The sequence below is a fragment of the Lycorma delicatula genome, chromosome 12 (genome assembly GCF_047948215.1).
Source record: "Lycorma delicatula isolate Av1 chromosome 12, ASM4794821v1, whole genome shotgun sequence".
Taxonomy (NCBI): domain Eukaryota; kingdom Metazoa; phylum Arthropoda; class Insecta; order Hemiptera; family Fulgoridae; genus Lycorma; species Lycorma delicatula.
Window position 1 is genome coordinate 40,601,278 of NC_134466.1, and position 26,622 is coordinate 40,627,899.

At 28.5% G+C, this 26,622-nt stretch overlaps 1 protein-coding gene across 2 annotated transcripts in view; it reads right to left on the reverse strand.

Moving 5' to 3' along the window:
- Nucleotides 1–394: 394 nt before the first annotated feature.
- Nucleotides 395–26,622, reverse strand: part of udt (protein undicht) — a 31,960-nt gene continuing 5,732 nt past the window's right edge. For both annotated transcript variants that reach the window (XM_075379543.1, XM_075379544.1), the window contains exons 3-10: nt 25,299–25,456; nt 22,462–22,609; nt 20,823–21,032; nt 17,279–17,650; nt 15,401–15,640; nt 11,767–12,015; nt 7,780–7,890; nt 395–2,901 (exon numbers count right to left, since the gene is read on the reverse strand). In XM_075379543.1, the coding sequence (XP_075235658.1) occupies nt 2,897–2,901; nt 7,780–7,890; nt 11,767–12,015; nt 15,401–15,640; nt 17,279–17,650; nt 20,823–21,032; nt 22,462–22,609; nt 25,299–25,456 (1,493 nt within the window). In that variant the 3' untranslated portion in view covers nt 395–2,896. The remainder of the gene's footprint in view (nt 2,902–7,779; nt 7,891–11,766; nt 12,016–15,400; nt 15,641–17,278; nt 17,651–20,822; nt 21,033–22,461; nt 22,610–25,298; nt 25,457–26,622) is intronic.

The following is a 26,622-nucleotide window of genomic DNA, read 5'->3' on the forward strand; positions in this document are numbered from 1 at the left end:
AACTTTTCCAGATAAAAAAAAGAGGTTTATAATAAAGATTCATCTATCGTTTTCTGAATATTGGATAAGATTCATGAGTTAGAGGAAGTAAAAATAAATACATAATCAGGGAAAAATTATTTTTGAAACTTCTGCGAGGAGGGAAGGAAGAGGAAAACAAAAAAAGATAACAAATTTGCTATTTAACATAAAAAACACAAAATAAAATTACAAAATTTTATTCAAAAAAATTTTGTTTATAAAAATAACAGTATGTTATTAAAATATCTAGTGTACTATAAAAAAAAATAAATTTTATAAAATTACAAAAAAAAATTTAATTACTATTAAGTATAATATTGTTAAGATGTGGACGGAAGGAGATTACTAAACAAATTGGTCAAATTTATTAAAAAAAAAAAAAAAAAAATGAAACAATATATAAAACTTAACATGCTGCTTATATAATATATAGTATATATCTCTAATCTATAATAATTATAAAACAAAATAAGAACACAAAAAAAAACTTTAATACAGTAAAACATCTGTTACTTGGGTCAATCACCAAAACTATAGTATACAAGTGTGTGCAGACACATTTAGCTGATTCTTTGTTCTATGGTTTTATTATTACAATAATACTTGTAGTAATAAATTTCAACAAAATTCATCACAATGAACAATATATAATAAATAATATATTATTTATATCAAAATTTCATTAATATAGATTTATTTCTAATTGTCAAATGAAGCAAGAGCCCCTTTTTAAAATCAACTTTTTTTTATTTCATATTTTTAGCATAATCAGAGTCAAACTATTTTTGTGAATTTTTATTAAATTCTGCAGAAGGGTTTCTCACTGTTAAGTAGAATGATATTTTTTTAACAAGTTTTAAATAAAATTTTCTGTTACTAGATGACCTGTGCAAAGAGCATTCACTACAGTTTCCTTACAACTTGATGTAGATGGCCACTCTTGTAAACACTATCATTGTTGTATATTTATGTTATATACTGCAGGTAAAAAAGAGGGTAGAGAAACAAGTACATTCTCAAAAGTCATTAATCAATAATGTCCAATGATCCTGGAACTAAAGCTTAAATTATTGCTATTACTTATGATAATGACTAAAGCTTCTACAATCAGTTATGATTTACAATTACATTATTTTGTTTTTTATTTTAATTTTTACTTAATTAGTCTATTATATAATACTAGTGGTTCTCTGAACCACTAGTTAAACCACTAGTTGTGATTTATTAAATCACAAAAACATCATTTTATTTTGATATAACTCAGCATAACTTGATTTGTATGTAAATACAGAAATGTTGTGAACCAAACAAGACATAAATCAGTAACGTATATCACTATAGTTTTACATTCTTGCTTCTGCAGTGCAAATTTGGGACATTAATCAATTTTTCTATGACAATTGTGTTAAAAAAATTTGAAGGGACTGACGATTTAAAAAATAACAAAAGTACGGCATACATCTTATAATTTCACCTATTAGTTTATTGCATTTAAATAATTTTTTTTAAATTTACTACTCGTTACATTATTTGTTTTACACTGTATTACATAACAGAGGTTTTACTGAAAACTGTTAAAGATAAAAAACATTTACAAATCATTTTATTAAAAAAAAATATATATATACAGACATAAACAAAACATATAAAGGCACTATTTTTACATATTACACACGAACACAATTTTTTTTGTTTTGTATGTAAAATTCTATAAAATGTGACCTGAGATGAGATCAGTTCTTCAGTAGACTGAATATTAAACTGTAAATAAGCTTACTAATAACATCATAATGAAATGTAATTAGCTATATAAATGACTCTCCATTCTGTTCAGGACAGAATAGCTATATAGTGAACATCATAACTCTCAAAAAAGTAACTCTGCTGTGCCATTTGTACTTCAGCTGCTCTATGTGCCACAGCCAAAAGATCGACTGAGATAATAGAGTAAACCAAAAAATTAATATATCCCTTTTGGTTATGAAATAATGCATTGATTATAAATATATTGCCTTAACTCGGAAAAGCCAATGAAAATCCAGTTAAAAACACAATATTTAAATAATAAAAATCAAATACAACATTGAAATTAAAAATAATGCAGCATTCCAATATGGTGCAATGGGTCCTGGATAAGACTGTAAAATGCATCCTTGGAATGATGTTATAAATTAATATACACTTACCAAAAATTTAATGACAAAGATATTTATTACAAAAGAGTCATTCATCAATTCTTTTAACATGTTCAATTCTATACCTTAACATGTATATAGAAACTTACAGCAAAAAAAAAAAAAAAATATTTAAAGTTTTGGTTTTTTTATTCATGGGAATTTAAAATTTAATTAACTATATATAAATAAAAGGGCAAATTGTAAAAAAAACTTTTGTAGAGAACATCTATCAAAGACTTTACATGATATACATTATTTATAACTGTGTTCTCATAACTTATGACATCAAGGATTTATAAAAAGGTCTATAAATTTATCCAGAAATCATGAAGAGATTATAGTTATGTTTAATTTTCTTAAAATTATATATGAATGTTGAAAATCCTGTTTTTTTAAAGAAATTTTACAGTTAAAAATGAAGATGATTAGAGATAACAACAGATTTTGTATCTCAACCATGTTATGTTGCAAGTGAGTCTGTGGAAACACCAACTAACTGTACTGGAGAGAGCGTCCAAAGGTTTAAACATAAATTTGGCTGCTGCCATTTTATCTATATTTTACAAGATTCTGTTACTGAATATATTGCAGCAGTTGTGAAAGTAGTTTAAAGTCTTGTCCAGGAAGCCAGAAGTTTATACGAAGAAAAAACTGTATTGTTAACAACATACAGTTCATTTTGTATTGATGCTACCATACTAGGCTGTATAAAAATTAAACACAAGAATCATTTTTACAGAAATTATTGCAATTACTACTTTAATAAACACACTTTAAATATAAGTTTATATTTCAATGTAAAAAAAAGAAGATAAAAGTTAAACTATATTGAGAAACTATTTTAAATTGCAGATCTGTAACAATAAATTATACAAAGTAAAACATTTTTTAAGACAAATATATATATATACATGTACATACAATAAATGCTGAGTAATCTATCAATTCAGTTCAGGTGAATCCAGAATATTTGCCTCTGGATTTTGAGATCTGATTTGTGTTCTACATCAAAACTCAGAGGGGGGATGTCTTTCAAAAAATTTTGATTGATCACAAGACCCTTCAGAAAGGATTGAAGTTTAAATATGACATATTTAATGTTGAAAATATATATAAGCAACAATACATGTCCTTGCTATGTTTGTAAAAAGACTTAATTTCTGTTGATTCTTGCAACATGAGAAAGAGAGCGGGTGAGAGAAAGATAAAATATGCCCATCTGAATTGAGAGATTACTCAATCACCCATCCACTTGATTATATATATATATATATTTGGTTATATGTATAAACATATAACCAAATCAATTTAATGTAAACTAAAATAACATACACACACAAACAAGTATATAGTCAACAACAGATATTTGTATAAACATATACAAAAAGTAAATGTACAATTACATACACTTTATATATATATATATATATATATATATATATATATATATATATATATATATATATATATATATATATATAAATTAACAATATACAATGATTTATCTTTAAGACTGTACATCACAAAATATTATTTTAAATAATATTTAAATTGATCTTTTCTTATTTTAATGATTTAAACAAAACTAATTAATTTTAGAAGTTAAAAAACATATTCTGCATTCTTTCCTGTTCTGCACTAATCACTTTAATTTCAACATATTTCCTACACCCTATACCTCAATCATGCTTTATATTTCACATTCTAATGTGTACATTCAACTTATGAAAAACAAGCAATATCATGGTTTAATGAGATGAGAATGATATATATATATATATATATATATTATTATTATTATTATTATTATTATTATTATTATTATTATTATTATGCTTTTACGGCCAACATGGGACCACTTAAGTCAATTTTAGTTGGATCTTTTCTGAGAAAAGCGTGTTATTTACTCTTTCGAGCTGCCCAGTATTTCTTCATCCGTTCAGATCTTGCTTTCTTTTCTTCATCCGTAAACACCCTCTTCGTTGTATTTTGTCGTTTGTCTGTCTTTTGTTTAAATCTAATGCTTTTATCTTTTAGCTTTGTAATTTTTCCAGTTTTATTCTGTAGGTCAGTCAGGGAAATTCCCAATTCTTTAATATATATACATATATATATTATTATATAATTCATAATATATATATATATATTATGATGTAAATGAGGTGCAGTCTTACACAGATTCAGGCTGATATGTATGGTTAAACTAAAGTATGTACTCTAATATCCACTTGTCTAAAATTCCAGTTTGTATAAATCTAGCCTACCTTTACTAGAATTTAAATCTCAGAACCTTCGACTTCGATAATCAGCTGTTAAACAGCCGATTTGTGATGATTTCACCACTAGGTCCAATCCAGCTGGTTACATTTTATATAATCAAATTTTTTTTAATCTTAATAAATTTATCTCATCTCAAGACCTCATCATTTCAATGTTTATCAATCTAATTAATTATCAATATCCTTCTGTAATAACACATTACAAAAACCTCTACTTTTTTATTTTTCCTGCTATTCATATTTTATATAGTAAAAAGATCCAAAGAACGTCGTAGTTCCATTTCCATTCAGGATATAATCTTTTAATTTATTGCTCTAGGAGGTGAATATTTTCACATAATATTTACACAACTTCAGCAACGTAAAAATAGATAAGCATAAAAACTGTAAACTTTACGATTTCAATGGCCACAGATGATTGTGATTTAAAAATCACAGATTAAAATCAGAGCACATAGAGGAAAAAAATCAGTATTGAACTACTACATCTTTAAAATTATCTGATTATCAAAAGCTTTGTTTGCCCTGATCTTTTTCTATAAAAATAGCAGGAAATATTAGATGAAATTTCACAATATTTTGCTTTAAAGCTAAAGGATTGAATGACAAAAAAACAACAGCTTTTATCAAAAAGGTCTTCTTGAACTTTTTTCTGCAAAATTCAATTCTTAAAAATTAAAATAGATTAAACATACAATAACATTCCTATCTCTAATTAATCCTTATTTAAGTAATATTTTGCTTCTAGGGAATACTCCATTGCTTTAATTTTAATGCATATTAAGTACAAGTGAATGAACATCTTCAATAATTCAAGCAAGTAATAGTGAAGACCTGCAGCAAAAAGGGAAAAATGCACTAATAATGCTAGGTGAGATCTGGTAAAGGATATTAAAGATGATGTCAAAATGAGTTATGTAATATTCTACACAATTCAAAGGATAATAAAAACAAAATCAAAATGAGTTATGCAATATTCTACACAATTCAATCAATATGTAACCATTCTAAATTTTGTTGGTTACGAACAATATATATATTATGTCATAAAGAAAAAAGTTTCAATATTTTCAAAAGTAGTTACTATTCATTTGGCTTAGCTGATATTAAAAACAGAAAATAGGCAATAGTATTATATTATTTTAATAGTTAAATAAACGTAATTAGTTTGATAAGAAATTGTATTACATAACTTTGTTTTTTGATGTATGACATGGTCTGGATAGCCAGACGGTGATGTCATCGTGGACTGGTGAGTGCGTATACTTTCTCAGAAAAAAGTGTGTACGTGCATAAAATACGAACGAGCGTCTGGCGGGGGAGCCCAGACTGACATTCTTTGTTTCGGGGCTAGTGTGAATTTAGCAGTCATGGAGTGGAGACATGATTTGAATTGGCTCACACGGAAGTGGTGATGTGTTCTTTGTTCGATGAGACAGGACAGTGAGACTGGGTAAACAGGTGTATTCGATGAGAGGTCATCATTATTTTTATATGTGCAGGAAAGTATCCTTATGTATATGAAGAGAAAAATTAATGATATGATTCGAAATATATGATTCCATATAATTCTGATATAAATATGTTTAACTAATGTTAAAAAAAAATTATTTTCTTGTATTGTTAACGTTAATTACGTTTTTTTATATATTTTTTAAATATGACAGACGAGTAGTGTGGAAATGTGTTTTCTATGATTCCATATATATGATTCAAAATATGATTAAAAATAATTTTGATATGCTTAATATGTTCAATTTATGTTAAAAAATTATTTTTCGTGTTGTTAATGTTAATTATTTTTTTTTTAATTTTAATAATATACATGTGATCAGACTACATAGCCCTAGTACATTTTTTCGTTGTTCCCCCTTAATTTGAATTGTTTTGTGATTGAGCTTTTACTTTATATTGATTCTGCAATGAGCTTTTCAAATTAAATTTTCTTTTTTTTTAATCTGGAAGTAAGCTCGCAATGAAATGCAATGAAATCATTAATTTTTGTATTTATGTTCAATAAAAACAATATCAACCTTCCTTCTGCTTGAAAACTAAACAAACTTTCATGTGTAAATTGATTTAAGGATAATGCAATCTAAGTTGTCTTTAATGAAATGTCAAGGAAAAAATCTTGTTTACCCAGTTTACAAAAATAAATATTTAGAGAAAAGTTCTGCATTTATTGTAATATGGATGCTAGAATTAGATTATCGATAGGTCATCATCACACAAGTTTTGTGTATACTATTTATCTATTTTAATAACAAATACGCTCATAAAAATATAGTACATTTATGAGAAAGAATTCAGTTTTTATTTCACCCAACTAAAATCCTACAATATATTTTTTCCTCAACAGTACTAACTACTACTAATAATCTACTAAATTTATGGCAAAACAAAATTTATGTAAATTAAACATAAAAAAAACTGTATGCGATAACTAAAAAATTTATTTTCACATTATATTTCTCAGAAAAATGTATAGAAATAATATTAAATTCTTAATTTTGGTTACTTTGGTTAATTCACTCTTTACCAACTAGAGGAAATACTGTCTTATAATTAAGACAATTTAATTCAAAGTTTTACTTGCTCTTCAGTTATTTCTATGATATAATGTATTTTACCTCTGTGTCTACATTAAAAAAATTGTTAATTGCAAGTAAATTTAAATTATTTTTCATACTCAGTTCATGGGACTGAAAAACAATAATTTCATTGCATAAAGGATTTTGTTTCAAACAGAGTCTGTTGAAGACAGGTTAGACTGTATGGCATATTGTTGAAGCATTGTGCTAAAGCTAAGAAGCAAATGTTAATATATTAACTTATCAAAATTTGTTTCCAGAAATAAATATATTCCTGTGAATGTATAACTTGTGGGTACAAAAAAAATATACTTTTTTTTAATAATAAGGTACAATCAATCAACAAATATTGATATATACAACAATATTTGAACATTTACAATATCCCCATTTAATTCATTAACAATAAAGAAAATTTGGAATCATCAGAGTTGTAAATGTTGACTGATACTCCCTAAAACTAGGTTTTTTATAACACCTATGAATAACAAAACTTATTAAAAACAAAAATATATATTACAAAGACAAAAAGATTCATTCTAACAATATTAATTGAGACCTTAATAAAAAAAAATCTCAGTCTAGGAATTGTTTATCTAAAAACAAACAATACTGTGAACAAATATAAAAATAAATCCCTTATCTAAAATAATTATCGTGTAATAAATAATACTGATAAAATAAATAAAATTAATAATAAATATATATTACAGGATGAAAATGATGATCCAGAAAAGATATCAAATTGGAATATTTTAATGAAATTTTCATTTGTAAGCCACGGATCTGAACCATCATCAAAGTGCATTGGACATTGATCACCTGAAACATAAATCATAAACTAACATTTAGATTAATTTATTTGCAGGACTGAAAAAGAGGATTTAATGAGCAGAGTGTAGATATATAAGAGGTAGAAATCTGCAGAATATATAATATTCTAATGTTTAATTGATAATTGAAAGTTATACGATAATGTCCTTAGAGATATAAAGAGTGAAATGTGGATTGCTTCTGATCTGACATATACAGAAATGATTCTGATGTCATGCTGGGGTTTGATAAGTTCTGGAAAGTCAAGAGATGGTCCTTGTGTACAATGTTGAATTCATTCTTAGTTTTTAGGGATATATTAGATTTATGCTAGGAGTATACACCAATTTTCAGTCAGATACGTAAATAATTCTGTTGTTGGTAATCAAATATTGTGATTTGTGAAAAATGGACAAAAGAGAACTTTATATATAGTGATGAAACATTACTTTTTGAAGTATAAAACTACGTAGGAAGCTAAATAAAAGTTACAGCGAGTCTCCATCAGTTTATAAGTGATTCAGTTATTTCCCGAGTCATCTGAGCATAAACAACAACAAACGTTCTGAATGGCCTTTTGAGATTACAACTGCAAAGAATAAGAAAAAAATAAACTTAAATAGTGATAAAAAGACAGAAAATTGAAAGTACATGCAATTGTTGCAATAGGCATCTAAAATGAACAAGTGCATCATATTTTACACGAACATTTACATATGGGAAAACTGCCCACAAGATATGTGCTGAAAAAGTGTGAGTTCTAAGTACAGTTTTGGGGTTTTTTTTTTCTGTCTTCAGTCATTTGACTGGTTTGATGCAGCTCTCCAAGATTCCCTATCTAGTGCTAGTCGTTTCATTTCAGTATACCCTCTACATCCTACATCCCCAACAATTTGTTTTACATACTCCAAACGTGGCCTGCCTACACAATTTTTCCCTTCTACCTGTCCTTCCAATATTAAAGCGACTATTCCAGGATGCCTTAGTATGTGGCCTATAAGTCTGCCTCTTCTTTTAACTATATTTTTCCAAATGCTTCTTTCTTCATCTATTTGCCGCAATACCTCTTCATTTGTCACTTTATCCACCCATCTGATTTTTAACATTCTCCTATAGCACCACATTTCAAAAGCTTCTAATCTTTTCTTCTCATATACTCCGATCGTCCAAGTTTCACTTCCATATAAAGCGACACTCCAAACATACACTTTAAAAAATCTTTTCCTGACATTTAAATTAATTTTTGATGTAAACAAATTATATTTCTGACTGAAGGCTCGTTTAGCTTGTGCTATTTGGCATTTTATATCGCTCCTGCTTCGTCCATCTTTAGTAATTTTACTTCCCAAATAACAAAATTCTTCTACCTCCATAATCTTTTCTCCTCCTATTTTCACATTCAGCGGTCCATCTTTGTTATTTCTACTACATTTCATTACTTTTGTTTTGTTCTTGTTTATTTTCATGCGGTAGTTCTTGCGTAGGACTTCATCTATGCCGTTCATTGTTTCTTCTAAATCCTTTTTACTCTCGGCTAGAATTACTATATCATCAGCAAATCGTAGCATCTTTATCTTTTCACCTTGTACTGTTACTCCGAATCTAAATTGTTCTTTAACATCATTAACTGCTAGTTCCATGTAAAGATTAAAAAGTAACGGAGATAGGGAACATCCTTGCCGGACTCCCTTTCTTATTAGGGCTTCTTTCTTATGTTCTTCAATTGTTATTGTTGCTGTTTGGTTCCTGTACATGTTAGCAATTGTTCTTCTATCTCTGTATTTGAACCCTAATTTTTTTAAAATGCTGGACATTTTATTCCAGTCTACGTTATCGAAAGCCTTTTCTAGGTCTATAAACGCCAAGTATGTTGGTTTGTTTTTCTTTAATCTTCCTTCTACTATTAATCTGAGGCCTAAAATTGCTACCCTTGTCCCTATATTTTTCCTGAAACCAAATTTGTCATCTCCTAACACTTCTTCCACTCTCCTCTCAATTCTTCTGTATAAAATTCTAGTTAAGATTTTTGATGCATGACTAGTTAAACTAATTGTTCTGTATTCTTCACATTCATCTGCCCCTGCTTTCTTTGGTATCATAACTATAACACTTTTTTTGAAGTCTGATGGAAATTCCCCATTTTCATAAATATTACACACCAGTTTGTATAATCTATCAATCGCTTCCTCACCTGCACTGCGCAGTAATTCTACAGGTATTCCGTCTATTCCAGGACCCTTTCTGCCATTTAAATCTTTTAATGCTCTCTCAAATTCAGATCTCAGTATTGTTTCTCCCATTTCATCCTCCTCAACTTCCTCTTCTTCCTCTATAACACCATTTTCTAATTCATTTCCTCCGTATAACTCTTCAATATATTCCACCCATCTATCGACTTTACCTTTCGTATTATATATTGGTGTACCATCTTTGTTTAACACATTATTAGATTTTAATTTATGTACCCCAAAATTTTCCTTAACTTTCCTGTATGCTCCGTCTATTTTACCAATGTTCATTTCTCTTTCCACTTCTAAACACTTTTCTTTAATCCACTCTTCTTTCACCAGTTTGCACTTCCTGTTTATAGCATTTCTTAATTTCCGATAGTTCCTTTTACTTTCTTCATCACTAGCATTCTTATATTTTCTATGTTCATCCATCAGCTGCAATATATCGTCTGAAACCCAAGGTTTTCTACCGGTTCTCTTTATTCCGCCTAAGTTTGCTTCTGCTGATTTAAGAATTTCCTTTTTAACATTCTCCCATTCTTCTTCTACATTTTCTACCTTATCTTTTTTACTCAGACCTCTTGCGATGTCCTCCTCAAAAATCTTCTTTACCTCCTTTTCCTCAAGCTTCTCTAAATTCCACCGATTCATCTGACACCTTTTCTTCAGGTTTTTAAACCCCAATCTACATTTCATTATCACCAAATTATGGTCGCTATCAATGTCTGCTCCAGGGTAAGTTTTGCAGTCAACGAGTTGATTTCTAAATCTTTGCTTAACCATGATATAATCTATCTGATACCTTCCAGTATCGCCTGGCTTTTTCCAAGTTTTGGGGTAACATAATAAAATAAATTTTTCTATTGCTTCAAAACAGTTGATAAAATGTGAATATATCACCACCATGCTGAAACCAAGGAACCATTATAACAGTGGATTGCAGTTTGTGGAACATATCCAAAGAACTCAAAGACTGTTCTACTAACAGGTAAGTGATGGCCACTGTCTTTTGGGATGCTTGTGGAATAATCATTAACTTTCGATACTCTTTGCTGGATTATCTGAATGAGAAAATAAAGAAAAAAAACAACCCCAGTTTTACATAATATATTAACAGATTCTACAATTGCAACAACAAAAATGTTCAAATTACGATTCAAAAGTCTTCTACTTCCCCTGCTGCTTACCACTTAGTATTTAGCACCTTTGGACTATTATCCGTTTTCAAATATGAAGTTGCTGGAAAGAGAGACTTTTGCAAAATGATGATGTTATTGCCAAAACATCGGCCTAATTTGAAGATTTGATTAAATCATACTATGTTTCAATGCTCAAAAAACATTAGCTTCAATGGACCAATACATATGCTTGAAAGATTATACTGAGAAATAAAAAAGATTTATCTAAAAAAATTGTGTCCTCTATTTTTGCACGGACTTATCAGTCCCCTTGTATATGCCAGAAGTAATTTGGAACTAGGCTGTCAACAGTAAATTCATAAAAAAACATGACAAAGAAATACAACAAATTTTGGAGATGAGACGTATATGAACTTCCTTTAGAGTATAAGATTTATCTGTTTTAATCATTAAGCAAGTGATTGATAAACATTAATAAAATTACATTCAAATATAGAATGGAATAAATAACTCACGTTCTCTTTCATATTCTTGCATTTCAATAGCTACAGCAGCACCTTCTGTATAATTATATGATGTAACGTCTTGTTTCAAATCACAAAACGGTCCGATAGCTTGGGACATCAGAACTCGATTCAAATCGGCTCGTTGATATACCCAACAACGATATTTTGAGAAAGCATCTAATTCATCGTAAGTAACAAGATATGATTTCAGGTTTTCTTTCCAAAAGCCAATACATTTCATTTTATAATCAGGATCACCTGAAAAAATAAATAAATAAAGATAAAGATAATAAGATGCTTAAAATAAGGACACTAAAAACCATATTACAGAATTAATAAATGTAGTTTAGCTACCTAGCAGCAATCATAATTATTTTATTAAAAATCAATTTTACACACTGTTTTTATCCATTATATTCATTAAATCTACCACAGATTTCTGTTTCTTCAGAATGGTACTTTTATTTTTATTAATAAAAAACTGGCAAATATTTGCATGACTTTCCTGTGTAAGTCAGTACAATACCTCACTACCTCAATGTAGTGAATACAGTACCTCACTACCTTACTACCTCAATTGAGGTAAAATACCTCAATACTATGTCATACAATACCTCACTTTTTTTTATTATGATTATTATCAAAGTAAATACCAAATAGCACTTTAATACCAACAAAGAAAATAAATACTTTGTTGGGAAGCTATCAGCCAAGAGAGGTAAGGAGGGTGTTGAATTCGATGAAAATAGATTAGATGTCATTCAGAATTTAAGGATAGAACCTACATTGAAGAGTGGAAAACATATTATCAACAGCTATTGTAAGAGGAAAGGGATGCATTTTAAGAGCTAGATTATGCCCCAGAAATGGTGAATTCTAGTTCCATTAGTGTGTCTATAGAGGAAATGAAGAACGATTTGAGGAGTATGCAAAACAAAGTGGGGTCACTGGGTCCTGGAGGGATACCCATTGAGCTGGTTAAGAATGTTATTGAGCTGGTTGTATGTTATTTAAAATTTATTTGCAGAAGGCTCTGAAATATTGGACTTGTAAATGTAGTCAATTGGGAGTTCTGATGGAGGAAAACTCTATTTACAATTTATTTTTTGTAGATGATCAGGCAATTTTGGCAGAGGATATGGATTATATTTTTTACATGACGAAGAGCTTAATTACTAAATACAAGTGGGTATTGGAAATTAATACAGAAAATACAGTAAATGGTGATTGGAGGAAAAGAAGAGAATTTAGAAATGTTGTTACAAACTGTGAAGAATTCTGATGAATTTAAATATCTTGGGATAACATTAAAATATGATGGAAGAGATACTAGATATTATGAATAAGATTATAAAGGGAAAGGGAATTGTAAGAAGGTTGCATTTGGTTTTGTGGAATAGCCATAACTCAATAAAAAATAAATATAATATTTTTAAAACCTTAGTTGAAAGGCGTAGAGCGTATGGATCTGGGTGGACTCTACATGAAATGATGAAACAGAGACTGACGGCAATTTTAAATTTATACAGTATAGGATTTTTAATTTTAATTTTTATGTGTAATTTGGTACGAGCGATTTGAAAAATTATATACAGCACCTGATAATGTAAGGAACTTGCGAAACTGCTGTTGCTTGAATTATGGAATAAAGCAGGTATCATCCTATTTTATTTTATTTTATTAATTCTGTAATTAAGTTGATCAGATTAATATAATATATATACATATTTAAAAAGTAATTTATTTAGATTAAATTTTTTATATTACTTTTTTTTTCTTTTTACTTTATGTTAAATAACTATATATAAATAAATTTTTTTTGTAAAGTCGGAAATTTATCTGCAGGAATTTGAGAGTAGAATAGTCTATGGAATAAATCATGCACATAAAATTTTATTATGGATCAGATACATGGATGATATTTTAATTATATATGAACCAGTTATAAATAATAAACATGAAGTAATTTTAAATAAATTAAATTCGTATCATAAACATTAAAATTTCAAATGAAATTTACATAATAGAAAAATAAATTATTTAGATGTAAATATAAAATAAATAAAAACAATCAAATAATAACTGGACTATATAAAAAACTTACCTCAAATGAATCATTATAAACAAGAATTCTAATCATCCTTGCTCTCAAAAAATTAATATTTTCAAAAACATGATAGAGCAATAAAATACATAAACGATAAACACGTATTGTATGATGAAATAAATAATATAAAAAAATATAGCTATAAAAATGGATATCATACGTCATTGATTAATAATATATATATATATAAAAAAATAATACAGAATTTTTCAATAACAAAAAAATTATTACATTAATACCTATAAATAAAAATAAAATAAGTGAAAATATTTAAATTAAGTACTCTTATACAAATAAAATTAGAGAAAACTTGACTGACACATATAATGATAAAAAAATATAAGCCTGCTATAAACCTGATAATCAGATAACAAAAGATTTAAAATATTATAATAATTAAAAAGTAAAAAATAAATATGATCCTTCCGGTATTTATAAAATAAAATGGAACAATTGTGAAAAGATATATATTGGTAAAATGAATAGGTCCTATAAAGATAGATTTAATGAGAATTTTAGATTTAAAAATAAAAAAATAAGTTTTTCACATGTAGCCGACCATTTAATAAATAATATTAAAAATATAACTAATTTAGAAATAATCGAAAGAGTAAATATTGAACATGAAATTAGTAATAAAAAATTAGAAATTTTAGAAAAATTGTATATAGATAAAAACATAAATTCAGCCTTATAAATCTGCAAACAGAATTTGATGGGGGACATTCTTATTAAAATTATTTAAGCTAGCATACAAAGTAAGATATTATTAATAAATTAATATTTATTGCAATATTTTTTCATTCTCTTGACTGAACAAATTTGTTCTGAATTTTAAATTTTATTAATGACAATTTTTAAGAAATAAAAGTAAAAAGATAAAATTTTATGTGTAAATGTAAACAGATGAAGAATTATTAAAAAATATCACTGAAGATGGGCTTAGGCCCAAAAATGTTTTGAACATGAAAGATAAAGGTAAGAATGTTTTCTAATTCTGTACTTTGCAAATGCTGAAAAAATATTATACATAGATATTTAAAAATATACAAATTACAATTTTAAGAGTTTTTTTTTGGATTTAAATGTGCATTGTAGTAATAAATTTTCTTTAATAAAGTTTTCTCTAAAATGCCTCTGAATAAAATTAAGATTGGCTGTTTCACGATATTGCCCTTAACAAATTTAAAAAAAAAATGAAAAATGCCCCAAATATACAAATATTTGAGCCAAATTTGGAAAAAAATTGATTTGGTAATCTTGAGATATAAGGCCAAAAGTAGTGCAACATATAGATGCGCACTTACATATGTCTTTTTGTTTTAAATTAAACAGCTGGATCCTAAAAGATAAGATTTACAAAAAAAAATAAACCCGATACCCTTTATGAAATGATCACTATACTTTCCCCTTTAATACAAGCTATTTTAGTTATATTCACCAGAAAAGTAAAAATAATTAAAAATTAAAGAGATATAAATTTATTCAGACAATGGACATTTTAGTTAAAAATAAAAATTGAATGTAAATACTGACTATATATATCAACAGGTCGTCCTAGATGATCCACTGACAGACAATAAGTTTCATCGATAGTAATCTCCTTTTGATCAGTATCACAAACACTGAAATCTGATATATTTTCCTTACAATAGATGTTCGGACGTGGTGATAATGTTACACCACCAAGGATTCTTGTCTCAAATTTAACGTCACCACGCTGTGTGAAATTAAATTTACCGGCAACTGGACAACGAACTGGTGCAGGATTCTTAGCTAAAGAAAAAAATCATTAACTTATGATAAACAGCAAAATATTTGTCTCAATATAAAACTTTCAGTGATTAATATAATTAATGTATGTTACCAACTCTTTTAACAAAATGTGAACGTCAATAGTTAAATTCAAGGCTTCCACTGAATGTATAGAATATTCCACCAATATATTATACAAGAGGTTATCTTTAAAGTAAAGACCATTTCATTGCAAAAAAATTTATTCTGAAAATTTTATAAATATTTTTTATTTCTCTTAAACTATGTACCTTATACTACTTTTCTATAAAATCACCACATGAAGTAAGACATCATAGCGATACACCAGCTTCAATATACTCTTGTTGTATTCTGCTACCAGTCCATTTACCTACTGATACAGAGAATTTTTAAGTTCCTCGTCACAATGAACTCGCGAATTGCTTACCGCTCAAAAATTCTTTCAATTTCCCAAACAAATGGTAATCAGAAGGAGCTAAGTCTGGACTAAATGCTGAGTGATTATATTTGACAATGACCAAGAATTCTTCAATCGTGTGATCACAGGTGATGAATCCTGGATATTTGAGTACGATCCTGAAATAAAGCGGCAAAGCGAAGAGTGACACACTCCATCATCTCCTCGACCGAAAAAATATCTAATGAGCAAATCAAAGATCAAAACCATGTTGATTTGCTTTTTTGATAGTACGGGTATTGTGCATAAAGAATTTGTTCCTCCAGGACAAACTGTCAACCAAGTACACCTTTTTACAAAGGTGTCCTTGAAGGGCTCAGGAAAAGTGATTCGTGTGAGACCAGACATTGCAGACATGTGGATGCTTCATCATGAAAAACCCTGTGTCACACGGCCATTTCCATCAGAGAATTTTTGACCTCAAAATGCATTCCTACGGTTTCTCAACCCCCCTATTCACCTGATTTGAGTCCTTGTGACTTTTCCGTTTCCCAAAATTGAAACATGTCTTACAAGGACGTCATTTTGGAACTCTGGAGAACATTCAAAAGACTCTGACCGACCAGTTAAAAGCCCTACCAGTTGAAGCCTGCCAGCACTGCTACCAGGAGTAAGAACAATGACTCCGCCGGTGTATAGATGCCCATGGCAACTACTTTGAAGGGGATAATATTGTTGTTTGAAAAAAATAAAAACTTTGGTAAGTAAAAAGTCAGACTCATTAATTTTCTCACACACCTTGTAAGTAGTTAATATAAAAATTAATCATAGTGAAAAATAAAAGTATTAACATATGGAACTGAAACACTTGAATCCTAAATGACCAGAGGAAGGCACGTAAACATAAGTTACTAACAATGAATAAAATTATTCAATCAATAAAATTTTTTTTATATATAATTTTTCAAATTTTAGATAAATTATGTCAATATGAACTTTGCAAAACAGTATACCTATACTCACTCAACCCATGGCCAAATACAAACTAATAACCTTTTAACATAGTTTGACTTCAAAAACATATCTCTAGTCAATATTCTGAGACAAATATCACACATAAGAAAATTTAATCATTATTTTTCTATAGTACTTTTTCAAATAATATAATTTACGAACTTGCAATAAATTAAGATTAGTTTCAACAGATAAAAGTAAATAAGAAAACATATGCCAAAACTTACAAAGGAAAAGATCGTACTTCCAACTTCGTTTATTTGGAAACTGAACCCACGAACAAACTGTATGAAAATTATCTTTAATAACAGCAATTCCCTTTCTATACCTAATAACGTTATGATGTCTAGGTACAAAATCAAAACAGATATAATCTTTTTGACAACCATCAACAGTTAAACGTGCCATCATATAACGTGAATCTCTCGTTTCTCTGCAAACATATATAGTTCTTCGATATCTTCCTTCATCAGGATACCATGTTTCAATAATGTGCGTTTCATTAATAAATACGTCAGCATCTAAATTAGCTGTATTAATCCAATCACCAGAGAAATTCTGTGGTAATCGACAACCAGGTTCAACAACTTCTGCTTTAACTGAAATACAAAAAAGCATTCTTAAAAAATATTGTATTAAATATCATGAAAGTTAATAACAAAAAAAAAAAGCTGCATACTAATACAAAAATAAGTACTGATATCATGTACAGAATCAGTATAACCTGCTTACTGTTATTTATAAGCCCTAAATTCTAAATGAAATTGCTTTAGTTAAAATGATTATTTCTCAAAATTCTGGGAAAACAAAGAATAATTAATTGGCTAGTGCATACGGCTACTGGATTAATTGTGTACAACTGATAATCCAAAATACATAAAAATTAACAAATATTCCTCTTGGCATGCAGGAATTTGTAGGGAAGTTATTGTAAAATTGTTGGTAACAATGGATATTTTTCTTAATGTGGTACACTGCTTTCCTTTAATTAAAAACTCAACCATACTTGTTTTGTGATTGTTTGTTGTGTAGATTTATAAAATGAGTATTTCATAATAAAATAATTTTGTTTTAAATCAACATCTATGAACAAATTCTTATAAGCAGCTTCAAGAATTATTTTGGGAATGTTTCCTTATATTCAGTTGCTGAAAAGTGCTAGGATAAAACATCTGCTCTATTGCTTTTCTAAAAATGGTGGAGTAAAAGATAATAAAATCTATGATGTACGTTTAATGCTAATTATCAAGATTGTTGGCAACATTAAAAGTAGACTGTTGCAGTCTCTTGAAAAATCATCATATTTTCTCAGGTTAGAATTGAAAAAAAAAAACAATAAACAACGATTATAATAGCAACGCAATGCGTAGAATTAATTATGACCAATAATAATTTAACACTATTACTGAGGATCATTCAATAATAAAAGAGAAAAATCACTGCTGAAAAATGATTATTTATTCAATGACAATGAAACTAGCACATCACTTTTCAACATAATTCCTGTCTACATTTAAGCACCTGTCCAATCTTTCTGAGGACTTCTTATTCCAGTAATAAAGAACTGTTCACCTTTGTGTCTGAAGCATTCCTGCACTGCATTCATGACCTGCTAAACTTGATGCAACATAAAAACTCTCTGCAGACTAAAAATAAACAAATGGTGTAAGATAGACTGTAAATTTACAAAGCACCCAAAAAATCTTTTAGATTTTTACTACATGTTTTGAGAGAGAACCAGAATTTCCCTCCTTATTGCAGGTTTCATTTTATTATTTGCATGTCACAATAGTACCTGGCATTGATTGTATGACCTTACAGGTGAATCTAATTTAATCTAATCTTACTAAAATAGGCTTTTACAGTCCCAAAACACTGTTATCAGATTTTGATGACACTATGTCACAGCTGACGTGTAGATTTTGAATTTTTTCCTGGCAGATGAACTCAGATGTTTCCATTTCATACTCTGACATTTGGTTTCCGGTTCAAAATGATGGACCCGTTTCATCACAAGTTACCATATGATCCAAAAAAAAAAAAACATTAGCGTTCATTAAAACTGTCATTTCAGTTCTGTACAATGTTAATTTGGGGTCTGTGATTTTGAGTTGACCATCTTGCAACCCATCTTAAACATTTTTTGTGGTAATTCAGGTTATAATGTATAATGCAATGGACAGTGCCAAAACTCATGCTACAAATTTCCCAAATCTTTATACATCTGTCCTAGTGAATAAAATCATTAATTTCAATTTTGCAAAAAGGCAGCCAAAACTTCCACAGGTCTTTCACAACGAAGAAAAATCAGTGACTTGTTTGGCCAATTTGAACTGTTTGATCCACTTATAACATTTTTTACTGTTAATATACTTTTTACTTTACTGTTTTAACATCTGTAAGTGAATTTTGGCCAGTTTCACAACTTCAGAAAATAAAAATATTATTACAGCATGCTGTTCTACCACAGTGCATATTTCAAGTGGAGCCAACATTTTAAAATAAAAAAGAGAGATTATTTCTGAATGGCTTTTATTTTCTATGTCAGAGATGCCAACTTAAAAAAATTAAATTCAGATAGTTTCAGTTAATTCTATTAAACTTTCTTCCACTGTGCCATTTCTGTGTGTAAGTACTGAATGACCCTCATAATATTCAAATTGAAACTTTGAACATTAACTAAAAGATTAAACAAAAAATTTCTCTGAATTAAAAATTGTTAAATGTATCAATATTTTTTAAAATTAGTTTTTTCAGTTGTAATTAAAAAAATCAAACACAAAAAATTTTCAATTACCAATTTGATGAATTTCTACTAGTAATTGACTGATTTTTGATGAGTAGAGCTACAATCAACCATTATTTACTGAATTGATAACAGAAAAAAGTAATTAAAAAGGAACACAGCAAAAGAAAGTACAGAATAATGCAAGAAATAATAGAATTAATCTCTGGTCAATGATTTTAAAGATATTAAAGATATGAATTATAGTAGAAATGCTGTACTATGAAGTAAAACATGCTATACAAAACTTTAAATGCTAAAATGTAATGAAGATAGTGATGTTAAAGACCCTGAAGGATATCCCTTTGAGGTCACATGGCATGGCTCGGTTCAATGTAAAATTCATCACATTTAGAACTGTCCATATAGACCACCAATCTTTGCTAACAAGACGGCACTTAGAAGAAGAAAAATAAAGATAGTGCACTGCAGTAAAAGAAATAGTTGTCATATGGGACAACCCCATCCGGGAAGGGGTGGAGGCCTCGGTCTCCCGCTTACGATAATCCGGTGAGGACTCCCTTGTAGTACTGTTGGGGGGGAAAATAAGAACAAGTCCCAGCTGGGAATCCTTTCGAGGGTTCTCCATCGGAGGCACGGCAAGACCGAATCCAGGTGTGGAAATCCTTTGGAGTCCCCTCATTAGAGGCATGGCGCCTGAACAACCAGTACTGGGCACAGTGGGAACTTTGTTCCCAACAAGATAGTTAGAGACTATGGCACCCCTCGGAGCCAAGTTTATACATAATTGTGGATCTGGCTCCTGAGGGCGGGGAAAAAAGGAGAAGAAAAAACAGTTGTCATATGAAATTAATGTAAAATAATTTATAAGAATACTTAATTCATACTCGTATATTGGAAATTAACTAGATCGCATTAAGTAAATTGAAATCTGAAAAAAATTACACAAGATTTAGTATTTATCAAATAAAAAATGAAATTTGAGTGATAAAATATTCTTAAAAATAATTAAAATATTAACTTACCAGGAGTTATTCTTAAACGTTCAGGACTTTTTTCAACAGTTTTTAATGTATTACATTCAGCTGTAATGGAAACACCAATATATAAATCATCATCTCTATTCTTTAAAAAGCAACGATATTTCTCATCTTTACGAGATTCTTTTGTATTAGCGACAGCAAAAAAATGGTTTTTATCAACAAACCAATCTCCAAGACAGCTGTACTCAACAACTGCAAAAATAAATTGATACATGACATTTACTTAATTCCATGACAATATAAAAAATTTGATCTTAAAAATGCATATATCTGTTCCTGTTTCACCTAAATGAATTAAAATTATCTCATTTACTCAGTTTCAGCTGTTATTTTAATTAAGATATGATTCTTTTGACTTTAATACACTTTTCTCATACTTCAAAACATTTCTAGAAGCCTCTTAAGAAAGATATCCGACTATGTCATTGTTATTAATTTTCTTTTTGTACCAAAACCATGATCAAGTATTTGGTGAACCTGGAAAATTAGATTTTTACTTACCTGTTCTGAATTAGGTGTAAAGGAATGGTCATGGGGACGTAGTTAAGGTGCAGTCTCTTCATGAATGAAATTTAATGAAGACAGACTGTTTTAATAGTAATAAATAAATAAATAATAAACTATGACCTTTATCAATAAACATCACGATTTTCACTTGTTGGTTTATCAGAACTCTGATTTCTTTGTATAGAAGTTCAAACATTCTTAAATCCTTTATACTATTTTAATCCCATAACAAGGCCAACCCTTGCTGACTTAACCATTTTATCTAGTTTATAACTCAATTTTTAGCAAAACTTGGCACAGTAGTACTGTTCAATATATACTATCTTTGCACACAAAATAGTACAACCAATACATTTAAAATGACCATAGAAATTGTAGGGAATTGCATGACTAACGAATAAGCTAAAAAACATATGTCTATTCAACATTAAGTACAGCATCCACATAAAATTCTGCCACATCTTGATTCCAACAGTTCTGTGCAAGGGAATGGAAATCTGGCACTTTTGGGAAAACTTATTATTCCTTAAAACAGAAGAAAATATTTTTCCACATGCCATACACTCTGGCAACAGATATTATATTATCCTTTAGGAACATTGTACTGTTTCTTAGGTGTCTCTAAAATTTAAGAACCATAACAATTGTTGTTGCAGCATATATTTAAGGTTACATAATAAAAATATTATTAATAATGTTCTGCACCTATTCTAGATCAAGTATCCCGATCTCCGTAACAGATAGATAAAATAAGCATTGGCTTCTTTGGGAGCAGTGCTTGCGTTACCGTCCACAGGATTGTTTGTTTGCCTCTCTTCTCGATAAGGTTATTCATTTATCTAAATCCAAGGTGTTATCTGGTGAAGAGCTGTCTGTGAACCAATTTCAGGATTCTATTTCCCATTCAGTGCCTGTAAGAAACCTAAATTTAAGTGCCTATCAAGTAAAGAAAGTTCTATCATTTTAGTAAAGAAAGCTCTATTATTTTCTGGATACAATATTATTCTGCTTCAGAGGTTAACAGTAAATATTATCAACTACTCACACAAAAAAGGAATATGGCAGTTGAATTATATATAAAATAAAATTATAATAACTTATGTAGAGCGATTACCTCCATCAAAAGTTCCAGTCATGCCTTCACATTTTTTGTAAGTAATATTAAACTTTTGATTTGTGATCAAGAACTGAGTACCAGCTTGCTGGCATGATTTAATGTATGCATCATCATGGGCGCATTCACCTGTAAACCTAAATCGATTCTATAATTAAAAAAGAAAAAAAATAACTGTAGTAAAACATTTAACTCCAACTTATTCTGATTATTAAAAAAATATATTAAAATTATACAGATTCAACTGACAAACAATAAACTGAATAAGTTAGAACCACCAAAAAATGTATACTAGATGACACAATTAAATAATAAATATTAGTATAATTTAAAGTCTATATATTTTTGTTATTTAAAAGCAAAACAAATATTATAATCAATAATCAATGCTTACAGTAAGAATTAACCAAAACTATTAAAATCTCTTTACAGTTTTTAATTCTATAAGTGGAACTGTTCAACTTAGATTGGTAAGTATTTTAGTAGCATTGTAATACAACAGTCTTTTAAAAATCTGAGAAAATTAAAATTCTTATCTTGTTTAAAATACGCAGCAAATTAAATTAAAGTTAAATCATTCAATATATTTAATAACATACCACAATTATTTGGTGTAGTTGTAACATTCAAAAACTGAAAAGATATTCAATGCAATTTACACTTTATAAAACCACTTGCAGGTCTCTACCACTAACTGGATTAATTATTTAATATAAGGAAAAAGTTATGGATATTACCAATATGATACACACAATTCAAAAAGATTTTTAGTTTCATCATCAGACATATTTTCTTCTTATTTCTACATACAATACAAATACATGTCACTAATATATATATATCAACTTAACCACCAAACACAGTAGGAAAACAACCCAAAAAACCTAGCAGTGTTTAACGGTTTAAATAGTGAAATTATAGAAAAGGAATATAAAAAGCAGAGAAAACCTATCAAGATAGTTTTACAAAATTACAATAAAAAAAACAATACAGAGATTAGCAATAGCTTTTTCTTACAATAAATAAAATAATATGAAACATTACTAATGTTTATGATAAAATGTAAAAAAGTTTACAAACCAAATAACTATACTACAAAATATTTAAGGAGTAATAATAATAAAAATGATAGGAGGATTTAAGAGGAATATATAAAATTAAATGTAATGAATACAATAAAATTTATATAACTAACAGATTTTTAAAAAAAAGGTTTATGGAACATTATAGGGCTTACAGAAACAAAAAGAGAAGTGCGTCTATATAGCCGACCATTTGCTGTAATGTAAGCATGGTATTACTGATTTTAAGAATAATTTTGAAATTTTGGAGTTTGTAACAACAATAAAAAAATGAGTATACTTGAAAAATATTATATTTATAAATTTAAACAAACGTATGAAATGATTAACCGACAAGATCGTTTTTGAAGATGATGTTTTAATTACGACATAGTAGGCTGTAGCAGTTGGCAATAGTGTTTACAAATGTAGTTGTGTGACGTTTTAAATTTACATCATTCCAGATTTGCAGTGAAGTTGTACGGGGTCTGTTCAAAAATAAAGGAATTTCTGTAGCAGTTCAACAAATAGAAAAAATAAAACTACCTATATTCATGTGTTAGATGTGCTAAAAATGAAAACGAAAATCCCAAGGTAGGTGATGAGGACAAAACTGTTTTTTCAATTTTATATTATTCAGATTATTTCTAATAATGTTTTAATTTCTTCTGTAGTAACTAAGCTAATTCTCTGTAATATATTGTTTTATTGAATGTTAATGTACCGTAATATAATGTATGTTGTAATATGATTTTGAAATATTTGTATAACTGTATAATATAATTAAAGAAATAAGAATTTATAATTGTAATAAAGAACACATTAAAAAGATTGTCTAATAAAAAGTAAACAGTATTACAAAGAAAAAACACAATTATACTTGATTTATTTATGATAGTTGTTCCTTTCCACAATAAGCGACCCTTTACGTGATGCATATCAGCACGACTTTGGCCAGGTTAAAGAGCAATAATGATAAAGAAATAATATCAGATAAAATCTACCTACATTCAATTAACAATTAAAAGGTGGCACAGGCATTTTCATAAACATGAGATTTGGAAAAATGAAAAAAAAAACAATTTTTTTAACACATTTGTCAATTTTCTGTTCTTAAAACTGATTATTCTGTAATTAAAAAACTTCAGCTAAGGAACTGTTATTGTGGGAGAGGGTAATTTGTAGCTAATTATAAGATAAAAGATTAAAATAAAGTATAACAACGAACAAGTTTTTCCATTTTACCTAAGTCTTAAAATACTTGTTTCGTGGTAAAAAAATTTTTTATCACATTTTTTGATAAAAAATTTCATGTTGCAAGGAGGTGACTTAAGGAATAGCACTGAAATTCAGTCATGCACAGGATTAGAATAGCATACTCTTTCTTTTCCAAACAAATAAAGCATTCATCAAAGATTTTTTAAATCTTTATAGCAAAACTTGATTTGCTTCAAAACTTTATAACAACCTTCTTGCTTTTGCTACTTACATTATCATCCACCTTTCTGAGATACTGAAACATTTGTCATTGTAACCCCAAAACAGACTTATAATAAAGATAAACCTATTCGTAACACATATTGTTTTTTTATCTATTTAATCCTTTGTCACTACACATACACACACACACACACACACATATATATATATACAAAGGTAATAAATATTTTATCATACTATAGAAATAAATCATAATAAAGAATATATCACATCATAATTGTGAATCAGCAGAGAAAATGCAACTAAAAATCCTAGGTAACTGTAAGATTTAATTACCTGATAAGCAAATTTCCATACACCTTCTAAACTAGATCGACAGTTAACAGGTACATAATTTTCAGAGAATAATGTTGATAGCTGTTGATCTGATTTTTGATATCGACAAATTTTTTCAACAGTTGGTTTTTCACCAGGAGATAAATTAACACAACCAGCTGAAAAAGAAACATTAAAAAAATGTTATCAAGATAACCTGATTGATTGTTTGATATTCTGTTTTCAATAATTCAATTTTTCTGAAAAAAGATGATATTGTGATAATGAAAAAAAAATTGACAGCAAATTGTTAGATGTAACTACAGACTTTTAAAACATATAAAAAATAAATAAATAAGGAGACAAGAGAGATATAATAAAAAAAAAGGATAAATAGAGCGTTCAAGATGTTACATATTAAGAAACGCGCATTCTGGGAAATAGTGGGCTGCAAAGAGGTATTAGTGTTAGATTAAAGGCAGGAAAAATTTTTCAAAGGAAAATAAAAGTTCAATTAAAGACGGAATGAACAGAGAAAAATTATATAAAAAAAAATGAACTATTGAGGACTCAAAAGTTTAAATGAAAATGGAACATGATAGACAATGTGTGAAGGATTTCTCTAAGAGCTGTTAATGTAGGAGTTAATATTGTATGTTGACATCCATAATATTCTCACTGAAGACAGAACAGGGAGAAAGAGGGATGTCTTTCTTTTCTATATTATGGTGGGAACTCGGATGCATCATTATAATCCATAAGGAAAATGGCAGAACATGGAATACCTTTATAGCTAAACACCCTATAGCTTATCACAATAAAAAAAATTCAAATCAAAATTCTCTTGACAATGTTCTGTGATTTCAAATATATGTACATAACTACCTGGAAACAACTAATAAATTCTATGGATACATAGAGATGTTAAACCACATTACGATATGTGTATGTGTTCGACAATCCTTAATGTGAGCAGCCGTTAAGGCCTTGTGAGGTGGAAATTTGAACCAATTTAAACCTTCCACACTCAGCAGATTTGATGCCCTATTATTTTCACAATTAAAGAATGTATTAAGGATATTCATTTCACCATGAATGGCACACTGAAATCTTGGATCAAGGATAGACCCTAGCATTCTTTATTGACGTAATGAGAAAAGTGGTTCACCATTGGGAAAATATATTTGTAAATGGTGAATACATAAAAAAATAAATATACTTTTATGCCATATTTGTTTCACTTCATTATATCTTTTCATTTATAACTAATGACTGACTCTGCATTATAATTCAGTCACTGCTCATTTGTTCTAATGAAACTGTTGAACTTCAATGCATGCTGTAA